The sequence below is a fragment of the Phocoena phocoena genome, chromosome 1 (assembly GCF_963924675.1).
Source record: "Phocoena phocoena chromosome 1, mPhoPho1.1, whole genome shotgun sequence".
In the NCBI taxonomy this organism is placed as follows: domain Eukaryota; kingdom Metazoa; phylum Chordata; class Mammalia; order Artiodactyla; family Phocoenidae; genus Phocoena; species Phocoena phocoena.
The window spans coordinates 44,752,779-44,765,958 of NC_089219.1; the positions used below are offsets into that span (position 1 = coordinate 44,752,779).

The 13,180-nt window shown below is 52.7% G+C and overlaps 1 protein-coding gene across 1 annotated transcript; it reads left to right on the top strand.

Annotated features, from left to right (window-relative positions):
• The first annotated feature begins 350 nt into the window (after positions 1 to 350).
• Positions 351 to 10,368, top strand: DMRTB1 (DMRT like family B with proline rich C-terminal 1). The gene is made up of 6 exons (XM_065883308.1): positions 351 to 897; positions 5,423 to 5,628; positions 5,693 to 5,750; positions 8,649 to 8,764; positions 8,822 to 8,969; positions 10,325 to 10,368. Exons 1-6 carry the CDS (start codon positions 351 to 353, stop codon positions 10,366 to 10,368), a joined length of 1,119 nt encoding a protein of 372 aa, XP_065739380.1.
• The last annotated feature ends 2,812 nt before the right edge of the window (positions 10,369 to 13,180 follow it).

Below are 13,180 nucleotides of genomic sequence, written 5' to 3' on the forward strand. Positions count from 1 at the left end.
TCTGTGGGATGGCGGGAATAGAGAGTTTGGAAATTAAATGCCTAAAGCGTCAGATAATCCAGATGACATATATGCAATAGCATTACATGAAGAACTTATTCAACCCAATCCCTTGCATCTTATTAACCAAGGGATAGAAACTCTCCAAATTTTGCACCCAAAAAAGGGAAAATGCAAGGGTCTTGCTGCAGTTCCTGGGACGCACTGGGAGTCGCTTTGTTACAAGTGTATCCAAAGTCCCCAGCACCAGCGACTCGTGGGGCACTGCTCATCCGTGCTCCACTCGCTCTGCAGCTCCCAGAGGCAGCGGTTGTGCTATGGAGGCAGACCTTGCCAAGCTGGCCGACAAGATGCTGCGCGCCCCCAGGTGCTCCCGGTGCCGGAACCATGGCTTCCTGGTGCCCGTCAAGGGCCACGCGGGCAAGTGCCGCTGGAAGCAGTGCACCTGCAAGAAGTGCTACCTGATTACCCAGCGCCAGAAGATCACGGCCGCGCAGCAGGTACTCCAGAAGCAAGTCTCCGAGGAGGAGCAGGAGGTGGCCCTGTGCGCTCAAGGGCCCCAGCTGGCCTCCGGGGACACGGCCGCTGTCCCAGGCTCAAGCTTACGCCCGCTGCCTCCGCCTGCCGCTTCGGGAGACGCGCACCCGGGCCCCGAGCGCCGCGCGGCCGCCTGCTTCCTCGAGAGACCCCAGCAGGGCTGGAGCCCCGGCCCGAGCACCTTCCAGCCAGTTCTGGGAGGCCGCGGCCACGTGGGGCCGAGCAAACAAGCCGCCGCGGCCATGCCCAGTTCTCTGAGGCCCCAGCTCGGGGCGGAGGCCGCTGGCCGGGGCTGCCCCAGCCGCCTGGAGCTGAGCAGGCCGCTTCGGCCGGTGCTCAGCCCGCCATTCGCCGACTTCGGTAAGATTCCCGGGCGGGCCCCGCGCGGCCTTGCCCTGCTGTTGGTTCCTCTCCAGGCTGCCGCCTCCCCGCTCCCCACGCCGGCGTCCCAGGCCCACTCGGATCCCGCGGGGAAGGGGTGGGGGTGGGGAAGATGCTTTCTAGAGGTAACCTTGCTTTGGGATACCCTTTTCTGAGTAGTCATTTGGGTTCGGTGCCTTTTTGCAAGAAGGTAAAAGAGAGAAAGGAATGGGTGGTTCTGAGGGCTTTTAACATTTAGCTACAGCTTTTTGCGTTTCCATCCTGAAAGGAAAAAAATGGCTCCCAGTCGACTTTGCTGCCCCTCCCCCTCCACGGAGAGGCTCGAGGAAGCCTGACCATACTGCGCTTGCGCGCCTCTTCCCGCCCTTTTCTTGGGCTGGAGGCTCCTCCCCAGGACGTCCCTGTGGGTGGGCTAGCGCAACAAGACTGCGCCTGCGCACCGTCCCCTCCGTTTCTGTGCCCTAGAGGCCCCGAGCCTCACCCGTTCCCTGCCCCAATGGGTCTGTCTGTTCAGCCCTTCCAGCCTTTTCCCAGGCGTGGGTGGGAATGCGAGCTCTGCACACTACAGGAGGACAGTCTATTGAGATGATTGTTGTTGCCTGTTTTTTTCTCCCCTCCCCCCATATGCATAAATTACATTGTTCCCTAGGTCTTGTGGCTTTCACTATTACAATTTCAAGTCACGTGTACATTTGAAGCTTTTTTAAAGGGGCTCGTTTTGGGTGCAGACACGTGTCTTCTTGGTTTTATCTATGGCAGTGTGGTAGAAAGAGCGCAAGTCTGAGTCAGGACGCTGGGGGCCTGCTCACTCTGTAACCCTAGGCAAGCTCCTTCCTTCTGTGGTGGTCTCTCCCCTCTGTATGCTAAGGGGATTGGCCTGATGCTCTCTGAAGCCCGTTTCTGCCTTCTGGGGCATTCTAGGAAAATATAGGTCCCCAGAGAACTAGATGGGGAAGACAGATCTGAAACAGCAATTCTAGGAGAACGATATCTTTCCATGGACGCAGTGCCTTCCTTCCTTCCTTTCATTTATTTATTTTTGGCTGCATCGGGTCTTCGTTGTCGTGGCCGGGCTCTCTCTAGTTGCAACGAGCGGGGGTTGCTCTTCGTTGCGGAGCATGGTTTTATCACTGCGGTGGCTTCTCTTGTTGCGGAGCCACAGGCTCAGTAGTTGTGGCATGAGGGCTCTAGAGCGCAGGCTCAGTAGTTGTGGCGCACGGGCTTAATTGCTCCACGCCATGTGGGATCTTCCCAGACCAGGGCTCGAACCCGTGTCCCCTGCGTTGGCAGGTGTATTCTTAACCACTGTGACACCGGGGAAGCCCCACAGTGCCTTTCTTTGTTCCATCTCTCAAAGAACAGGGACTGAGCCCTGAGCACCATGTGTCAGACACTAATGATGAAAAGGATGAGTCAGATTCCTTGCCCTCAAGGATCTTGTCCCGGGGAGAGGGACACCACTGATCAAAGAGTCGCACAGATTGGTGTATAGAGCTCTAATAATCGATGGTTTAGTTGTGGTCAGAAGGAAGATTAGGAGCTGAGTACTGGGGACTTCAGGAGGCAGAGTGGGGTCAGGAGAAAAAGCCTTCCAAGCTTAGGGAACAGCATCTGCAGAGGCCCTGAGGTGGAGGAGAAAGGAGCTGCTAGATTTTCAGGAATGAGGAGGCTGGAGTGGAGGCAGGAACTAGCCCACATGGGGCTTCGTGGCTGTGCCAAAGGACTTTTCCTAAGAACAGTGAGTGGAACATGGGTGAAGGGTTTAAATGTGCTCGGCCCCGGGCGTCCCCGGGAGTCCCGACCAGCAGGACAAATCCTTGTGAGTCCGAGGAGGAACCTGTAGGGGTTGAAAAGAGAAGAAGGGGCAGGAGACGCGAAAGAATGGAGGCAAGACAAAATCCTGATCAAGCCTCAAACTTTTATTGCTGCAGTAGCTGTATTTATACAGTACAGAGAAAGGGGGGCGGGATCCAGAATAAGGGAAGTACTTGGCAAATTATCATTGGTGCTGCGTGCACGGGCTTTCGTTTTAGGCGCGGGCTTTTATCTCATTAAGCAGGAAGAGAAGCAGGATGTCGGCCATCTTCTAATGGCGAAAACTTCTTGGCTCCCAACATCTCCTCCCTTTTTATTTCTTTTAAGGAGGTGGGCATTAACCGAGTGAGGGAGTAGTGACCTGAATCCTCCCGTGGACAATGTATGTGTGTCCACCATTGCTGGCTCTTGGTATCTTTTGGGAAGGAGAGGCAGAGCCAAGAATAATCTTAGATACTGAAGCCAAAAACAATGTTTAGATACCAACCTCTTTCATAATTCAGGTATACTCACAGGGAATAACAGAGATTACCTTATGTATAAAGGTTTTCCCTTGTGCATGCTTTGCTGTCACACTCAACTCGGTACCCATACCCTCCCATCAAAGAGGGGGGTAGGCATGTCTCTGTCTCATGCCGCTCCAGTGGAGGGGCAGCCAGAATCATCTTTTGGTTCTGCTTCAGGTTAAATTCTGAGGCAAGTGTGGAGGGGGTTCAGCCTGGCTGACAACCAGCAAAGATGACAGGATCAGGGTCACAACGGATAGTCCTTGTTGTCTTTGTCGTCTTTTCAATGCCAAGAGGATCTCCATCTTTTTCTGAAAAGGAAAAGAAATACAATCTCAGGGAAAAGGGCCCTGGATAATTTTCATTATTTCATAGAATTTATAGGTTTAATAAGACGCTCGGGCAGCCAACGTCTGGGTGAGGGGAACTTGTCCAGATTTTTGAGGAACAAACCGAATCGCCCCTTGGTTCGGTTCCAAGGAAGGGGCCAGGGGCTGGCCCCGTGAAAAGTTTCCCTGTTTTTCTTTGGGGGGAGTAGTTGGCCATTTATGTCCGTTTTTGAATAACATTCCGAAGACCAATGTTTGCCTCTTTTACAGCGAGGACAAACGGTGATGGGAGGAGCTCGGGATTGATGTTGGGGTTGTTGTGGGTTAGCCTTTGATGACTGTCCTTGTCTATATAGTGGACAATCCCGGGCAAAGTGTCCAGGTTGTTTGCAATTATAGCAAGTTTTTTGTTGTTTGTCTAGGGCGGATGTGTCTTTAATAAAATCTTTTAGGGCGGCTCCTATTGCAAGACCAACAAAATGGGAGGGACCAATTCCGGAACACAATTTAATATAATCAGCAAGGCTACCACCACGATGAGCCCGAAGGGCAGCCTGGCAGGCCGGATTAGCATTTTCATAAGCTAAATGTTTAACAAAGGCGTTATCAGTTTCACTGTCGCCCACCAGACGTTCGGTGGCGTCCGTGAGGCGGCTAATAAACTCACAATAAGGCTCTTCTGGTCCCTGGCGAATTTTCGCCAAGGAAGTTGTGGCCGAACCCTTAGGCGGAAGGCGGCGCCAGGCCTTAAGGCCAGCATTTTGTATTTGAGCCAACAGACCAGGGGGAAAAGCAGCCTGAGCCTCACTGGAATCATAGGGGCTGCTTTAAGAATTGTTTCTCCGGTCTCAACAACCTTTTGGATATCGGGGTCAAAAAAATGACCCATAAGAATCTCTCTAATTAAATTCCAATATGAAAATGCAGTCACAGATACTTTAGAAGGCCCAAAAGTCTTATAATAATCATTTAAACAATCTCCTACACGATTCCAACATTTTTTATCTATCGTCCCTTCTTGTGGGAACCATGGGCAAACATCAGACAAAAATATAAAAAAAATCACGCAAATCTTTTTTTCTAGCCTTAATCTTTCGCATCTTGAGGGAATCCTCGATCCCCTGAAGAAAGAGTTCGTGGGAACTCAATTCCTGTCCCATTTTTAAGCTCCACTTACCTTACTCTCTACCGGTCACAACTGCCGAAGGGCGGCTAGTCCTCCGGGGACCTAATCGAGCTGCACTTTCGAGTTCACTCTCGCGGCGGCTCAGTGGGTGCCTGGCCAGGCCTTCATAAGCGTGCTACCTCCGTTAGGATCCGTTCCTCGAGCCCCACGTTGGGCGCCAATTGTGCTCGGCCCCGGGCGTCCCCGGGAGTCCCGACCAGCAGGACAAATCCTTGTGAGTCCGAGGAGGAACCTGTAGGGGTTGAAAAGAGAAGAAGGGGCAGGAGACGCGAAAGAATGGAGGCAAGACAAAATCCTGATCAAGCCTCAAACTTTTATTGCTGCAGTAGCTGTATTTATACAGTACAGAGAAAGGGGGGCGGGATCCAGAATAAGGGAAGTACTTGGCAAATTATCATTGGTGCTGCGTGCACGGGCTTTCGTTTTAGGCGCGGGCTTTTATCTCATTAAGCAGGAAGAGAAGCAGGATGTCGGCCATCTTCTAATGGCGAAAACTTCTTGGCTCCCAACATTTAAAGAGCAGGGAGGGTCAAAAGCATAATGGATGTGGGAGTTCTCTGTAAATGGATATGAGTGTTTATTGTACTGCTACCTCCAGACAGTAATGTGATGCCCTGTTTCCTAGCTCTGTGTGTTTTTAACACTTCCCTCATTGTGTCCCTTTTCAGGGCCCACTCTGAGCGTCAACTCAGATCGTGTGGTGGGGTCTGAGTACCTGGAAAGAGAGCCTTCCAAGCTGTACCACAACTGCTCCAGCGTGCACCCCTACCACCCGTTCCTGCTGGGCTATCAGGATGCATCCCTTACCCCTCGGGTCCCCCTGCAGCAGGGCTTCCAGCACGTGTCCTGCAGCCACTACAATGGAGCAGGCTTGGTGAGTACCATCCCTGACTCTTCGAGGTTCCTCCTTACCCCGGTTACCCTGGCTGCTTTTACAGACCCTCAGTCCCAGGAAGCCAGCCATTGTGCCCACTCTGTACCAGGCCCTGGGCACTGGTCAGAAGGATACAGCATTGACCTTGTACTGTGTACGCCTCTGGGAATGCACATGTGTAGCCAAGTCTGTACACATGTAGACAAGTCAGCCTGGGCTGTGGCGTGGGTTAAAAGGCTCCGGGGGGAACCGCCACACAGTAACACTGAGTGACCACCAGCCTTGACCCATGGAATGCCAGTGCTAGAAGGGCCCTTCATTTTGCTGGGTACCAGAAAGGAAATATCACTTTCCTGGAGCCACACATTTGAGGGCAGAGCCAGGAGCAGACGTAGGTCCCCTGCCCCAAAGGTATATCCCACCGGAGACGGCAGAGGGCTTTCAGAAGGAAGTGGCATTTAAGCTTAGTCATGAAAAATATGGAAACCTTCCCCAAACACCTGTCACCTTAGGAGATATTTGTTGAAAGAATGGATGAAATTTAATCCTTTTATAAGATCAGTGGTTGGCTACTAACTGGTGTGCTTTTGAGCCTGGAGTTTTGAGTGCTGGATGTGTAAAAGTCAGAACCGTTGTGTGAGATACGGGTGGGGGGACCAGGTTTTGTGGCCTTGGTTACCAGCTCCTTCTGCCCGTCTCCCTTTTGGCAAGCACTGAGGGCCATCAGGACTGCAGGATAGTGAGAGGCCTGGGTGACCAGTCCTGACTTTGACCCCATAAGGCTGGACCTGTGGGGGAGGTTGGCTCAGACGCAGTTCAAGTTCAGGGAAATGTAGACCACTGTCACCTTTACTGTCTCTCTCAGAGCTACAAGCATAACGCTGGGTGTTACAGAGATGTTTCCCTTGGGTGGAGGGTGGAGAAGAGCGAGTAGAGAGTAGGCTTCTATGGTTTAATGTGGGAAGTGAGTAAGAGAAAGGATAAAAGCTTGGCATTTACATAATGAGGTCATTAGCCACAGGTCATTAGCTGGTTCAGTGGGGTTCCTTCCAGCTGTGACCAGGCAGGTCAGGCACGCAGGGGCTGGATCCCCACTCCTGCTTCACCTCAGCAGCATCTCCTCTGTCTGTTCCAGATCTTTTAAAGTTTTATTTAGAAATCATTTTCCATTCATTCAAGGGGGAAAAGTTGGAACACCCCTGGTCTTGATCATTTCCAGGGTGTCTACTGGCCCTTATGTCAGCCCTCGAGGTGCATGTTATTTCATTGTAGGGCAGAGGAAGAAGGCCCCAAGGAGTTATGTATTTGTCCAGGGTCACAGGACTGGGGAGTGAGGGACTAGGATTCAGATTACACAGCTGGTCAGTGACAGAGCCAGGACAGAGGCAGAGCAAACATGGCTCTTGACTCTCACCGCCACCCCTAACCTGCCTGAAATTTGGGGCTGCCGGCCACCCCATTGCAGCCCAGGGAAAGCACGGCGTCTCTAGCCTCCACACAAAGAGAGGGACCTTGGCCAAATGGAGCACACACCCACCGTCTGCTCACACAGAAGCCTGGGGCCTGGCATCCGGGGCAGGGCTCTGATTGACAGGCCTGCCAGACGGCCTTTGTTAGGAGTGTGATCTCAGTTGCTTTATCTGGGCCTGAGCTGCCACCACAAGCCCCAGGCAGGAGCTGTGATCCAGGGAGAGACTCCGCTGAGCAGCTTGGAATTAAAGCACTAATAACCCCCCTTCCCACCCGCTTCACGTCTGGATAGAGGACCAGGCATTTATTTGTGAAGCTGTTTCGAACCCAAGAGCCTATGAATTGCTTTCATCGTTGTCCTCCTGGCCCCTGCTCAGCCTCCTAGATACGCCCCGAGCCACCTTCCACCTTCTCTTCCTGTCCTGCCCCACCTGTTACTTCTTTGCTTCCTCTTTTCTCTTCCCACAAAAGAGCACAGGCCTGGAATCGCACAGACCTAAAGACCAATCCTACCTCCGCTGTTTACTGGCCACATGGCCTGGGGATGTCACCTAACCTCTGAGGACCTCGCTTGGGTTCTTAATCTGTACAATGGGGGTGAGAGTCTTATCTCATAGGGCCATTGATAGATTCCAGCAATAAGGTGTGAGTGCGTACAAAGTGTCTGGCACAGGGTCTGGGACATGGCAGGTACTCAAAAGTGGGCTTATCTTCCCTTCCTTGTGGTCAAATTAAGTTAGGAAGTGCTCGGTTAACCTAAGGAGATTTTTGCAGACTGCCTCGAGGCCTTTAATATGCTTGTGTGTGACTCACCAGTGTGGAGGTGGTATGCAGTGTTTTTCAAACTCCCTTGACAAAGAACACTGTTGAGAGCACTTTTAGAAATACCTTGTAGGACACCAGAGTTCTCTGGAGCACAGCTTAAGAAGGGATGCTCTGAAGCATCTGGATGGAGAAGTAAACAATAGGACCCACACCTGAAATTCATAATTTTCTATCACATTCATGTCTTTCCAGTTAAGTTTCTCTGAGCTGTGTAGTCATCACCCCTCCACGTCCCCTCATTCCAGCCTTGGGGTCCTGTGATGTGGGGTGAGCTTCCATCTTCTGGAGAAGGAACAGAAATACAGAAGGGCTGATTGCCGAAGCCACTTTGCTGAGGTCACCCAGCTGCCCTTGCCTCAGAAACGGCTGCACGACACTGTCCGGTTAGAAGGGGGACACCCCCCAGGCCCAGCGACCCTGGAGTCTGAGTCATTACACGTGGGGAAGGTGGGACCACACGTAGTCGGGATGCATGTAGATCCTTCTCCATTGCAAAGCAGTGGGGTCAGGCCGACTCGGGATTCAGTTCTGCCTCTGCCACTCACCAGCTCTGTGGCCCTGGGCCTGTACCTTCATCTCACTGATGCAGTTTTGGGTCACCACAGTGAGGACAGTAATAGAACCTCCCTCCTAGGGTCGTAAGGATGGAAGGAGGTTGTGGACCTGTGCAAGTGCGCCTGCTCCCGGGCTTATCTGAGGTGTGCCTTTGTTCCTTCTTGCCTCAGTCATCTGGCAGGTGCTTGCCAAGCAGCCTGTTCCGGGCACCCTGTGCCCCGGGGTCTGGGCCATGGAGGTGAATCTGCCCCACGGGGAGCCCCCCGTTCAGGAGAATGAACGTTGGGTTGGCCCTTCTGGCCAACTCTCTCCCCTCTGGCTCTCTGCTGTGTGCGCCCCACAGGTGGAGAAGCCAGTGGAAGACCTCCAGACCCGCTACTACCTGCTGCCGCCGGCCCAGTTACCCCCGCGGTACCTGCTCCACTGCGTGCCCCCACCGCCCCCGTCGTCCTCGCTGCCCATCGTGTCTGACCCGGACAAGGAGAACACTGGTGAGTGAGCCCCCACCTTCCAGCTGCCGAGGGGCCAGGGAGACTTTCTGGAGGAAGGGGGCCCTACTGCGAAATGGATATGCAAAGAAGGGAAATGGAGAACAGAATTTTAAATGTGCTGGGCCCTGGGTAAGCTCTTCCTTGCACCCCTCCCTAAATTCCATCCGTGATCATCTAGGGGAGGTGGGTCCCCATTCTCAGGTGAGGAAGCCGACAGAACCCTGAGAGGTTCTCCTATATGTCCATGGCGGAGCTCAGATTTCAACAGAATTCTCTGCCTGGCTCCAGGTCCAATGCTAATTTCCTCACCTTAGCAGTGCCCGTGGGCAGAGACTTGGAGGATGGCACGCATGTGGTGTGTTCAGAAGACCAGAGGTGCCGGGCCTCTCTGGCTGGGGAAACAGCACGTGCTGAGCCTGGAGCAGCAGCTGGAGCCAGTTTGGGGGCTGGTGGGGATGATTCCTCTCCCCCAGGCCACTCTGGAGAGGACCTGCCCTTCACAGCTCTGCCACTGGTGCACTTGGTGATTTTGGGCACTCACACCCTCCTCTAGACCTCAGTCTTCTCACCTGTAAAACAGGCCCTGTCACAGGGTTACTATGAGGGTCAACTGCAACTCTGGATGTGAAAATGCTTTGGGTTTTCTTTTGAGGGCCCTTGCAGCTTTAAAGGTTCTAGGATTTTTTTTTTTTTTTTTTACCCTTTCCATCCTCCCCTGAGGCTCCACAGGAAAAGAAACTGAGGCCTATTGTACACTTGCTGTGTGTGCAACACCTAGCTCTGTTAGCTGGGCAGATGGTGCAGTGTGGCTTGGTGCCGCACAGCCTGGGTATAAGTCCTGACTCCAGCGCTTGCCAACGGTATGACCTCGGGCACGTTAATTCACTCCTGTGTGCCTCAGTTTCAGTATCTGTACAAGCGGACTAATGAGGGTCCCTTACTTCACGAGGCCATCCTGAAGATGGCTGAAACGATAAAGGCGGTAGTAAAAGTTCGTTCTCATTTAGTGTTTCACCTAATCCCCTGATGCTGCAAAGTACGGCATCATCTCCTTTGACAGAAGGAGAAGCTGAGGAGAAGGAGAAACCGAGGTTCACAGCTGGGAGTAGCTTGCTTCCTCCCACCCAGCTTGTGACAAGCAGAGCTGGAGTTTGAACTTGAGTCTGTGTCATGTGGCCAGGGCTAGAATTCCAGTGTCCTGACTCCTAGCAAATTAAAGGTGGCTGTGGGAATAACTAATTCTCCGTAGGGACTGGGAATGATGGGAATGCCTTCGAGAAAACTTACATCTGAAAACAGATGTAAGTAAATTTTTCCTCTTGCTGAATCCAGCCCCTCTTCTCTGTCCTTCACAGATGACCAGGATGCGGAGGGGCCGTGGGAGCCCAGCCAGCCTTAGTCCCAGGAGCAGTCCGGCTAGGCCCCGGCCCTCAGGCCAGCAGAGTGGGGCCTTGGGGGTGCTAACAGCAATGATTTTCTTGTCTCTGTTCAGTGATGTGTAGGGAGGAAGGATAGTGATAGGCGTAAGATGACAGTTAATTCCCATTTCAAGATTGGAGGAAGGAAGGTGATTGCTAAAGTTCTCTCAATCCTGAGATAACAGGCGGTTGAAAAGGAGCTTGGAGGGCAGAGCCAGGGCTGTAAGGAGTGGGGGACTGGTGGAAGCTCACGTTAAGGAATGAATTTAACCATCTCTGGTTTGTGCTGCTGTTATCAGACTCGCCCCCAGAGGCAGCCTCTGATTTCCTTAGGTCCCGCTCCAGGACAGGAGGCACCATCTACTCCAGCCTTCTGGTTCCGCTGCCTCTCCCTGGTCCCCAGCTGGGGGCCACACAGACATCAGGCGTCCAGCACATCCAGGATGGCACGAGCAGCCAGGACCAGGGTGCTGACAGCAGGTTCTGCAGCATCCTTCCTTGCTGCTCTGTCCCCCACAGTCAGCCTGGCCACTGCCCCTCGCTCCTTCTCCAGCCTTTACTATAAGCCTTCTGGCCGCTAGGGCTGCTTCACTTGTTCTCCGGGAAGTTTAAGCCATTATAGGCATCATTTCTGGTTTAAAAAAATCTATTAAAGTTTGACTATTTAGTGTTTTTATAGTGATTGCTAGCTTTAAAAAGTAGCCTGTTCATAAGTGCTGATGCAGTTCTCAGAGAACAGGATGGTTCTTCCACATCACCTGTGGCACCAGCAGTTTCTTCTCTGGGAACAGTTGACTATTGAAATAAAATTGGCAGTAGAAATCCTTGTGGAAGGTTTATCGTCTCTTTAAATCTTTGTGGAGGGCAGCATTGGGTAGGGGAGTCGGGAGCTGGGGTTCGTGGCCCGTTGGCCTGCTCTTTCTGTGTAGTTAGGCAAGGCCCTTCCTTTACTTCAGTTACCAAGTGAGAGCCTTGGACCAGGCTAGTAGGTTTTTTACTATCAGTATTGTTATTATTTTAAGCAGTAGAGACCTCTTAAGGAAATTTGATGCAGACACATAAAATGTAAAGATTTCTTTTAGTTTCTCTTCCCTAGCTCCTTTCATGGTCCCTGCCGAGTGACATGGTTTTAAAAAACAGAACTTGATCCCATTTTTGTGTTTTAGGGTCCTGGTTCTCTTCCCTTGTTTTCACTTCCTCTGTCATTTAAAAAGCATCCTGCATCTCTGCCGGATTCAGAACCTGACAATCAGCTCTGCCCATGAGAAGCATGGAATCTAGTGGGACAAACAGACAGACAGTCCAGTGGGATTGCCATGGGACAGAGAGAGGTAAAGGGGCTGTTGGCGGGGGTGGGGGAGAGAAAGCCTTCCGGAAAAATTGGGGCTTTGACTGCATCTCCAAGTGCGAGAATGAGTTAGTTGAGGGTAGGCACTCTCGGGAGGGAGGTAGAAAGGGTAGGAGACCTGGAGTGACAGATTTGAGGGTGAGGGACGGTGTCCTGTTCTCTGTCTGGGAAGGATTGGCATCCAGGAAACTAGGCCGACCTGCCTCCTGTCTTGCCTGTGGGCCAGGCGTCTTAGGACAGGTGGCAGGAAGAACACTGAGAAGTGATATTCTAACTGTTCTCTCGACATCAGTGTGGTGGCTGGAGTTCAAGGGCCTGGGCCTGTTCTGTTGGAAGGTACTGGAGCAAGTACAGTCAGGAATTTTTCAGTTACTGCTTTATAGACAGTGCTTTCAGCAGAGCAGAACCAGGCATACTGAGGCCTGCAGGTCACACTGGCTTCAGTCTGGACCTGGTGATGCAGCGATTTTGGACTAGCCTGGCTTTGAGGCTAAAGCTGTCAGCCACCCCAATGCTGGTGCTGCCCCTGGGTCCACAGGGCTGCAGGAACCCCAGGAGGGTGGGAGAAGACCCGGCGTCTGGTTCCACTTGGCGGAACTCTGCCCTCACTGGACCTGTGACCTTCTGACAGTATGGCCAGGTGGGGCTGGATCAGTGACCCTAATTTTTCATCACTTTGCTTTATCGTAGACCCCATGCTTTGAAAGATTTTTCAACCAAACTGCGTTAATCCATAAAGCTGTTTTTGTATTTCTGATCAACACACACAAGTAAGAGGCAGCCTGTGACCACAGGGACTCCACACCATGCCAGACCAATGTTTAATTAGCCTGCTCACAGAGTTGAGGTGGGAAGCTCTGTCCTGTGGAGAAGAGCAATGTTCCCTGGTCCTCCAGGGATCCATGTCCAGAGGACTCCTGGAAGGGGAGGATCGCTCAGTTGTCCTGCAGACCTGTGAACTGACGAGTCTTAGAGACTGGTCAGCATCTTTCCTGCAGCCTTGAGGGTGCCTGCTGGGGCTGAAAAGACCAGCTATGGGGCAGGGTGGAACCCTGCCTAGCTCCCTTCCCCTTGATGTGAACCCCAAGTTCTGAGAGCCCCAGCCTGCCCTTTCCTGTGTGCCGTCACCATGGTTACTTCCTGGCGGGCGCAGTTGACCCCTGCTGCCTGTAGCCTTTCCAATCAGTTTAATCGTGCTCCCTGAATGCCCTGCTCCACAAGGCTGTCCTCCAGCAGCTTCAGCGTGAGCGTTGAAACACCAGATCCGCTCATGTCGCTGTCCCGCTCATGCACCTTCCATGGCTCCCTACTGCTCTGAGACCAATGTTCTCGGCACAACCTGCCTGCCCGCCTCTCTGGCCGCCTCCCTCACTGGCTGGCCCAGCCCAGGTCCTGCAGGGGTGGAGTCAGCCAGATCCTGGCAGAAAAAGATTGGAAGCAGAGAC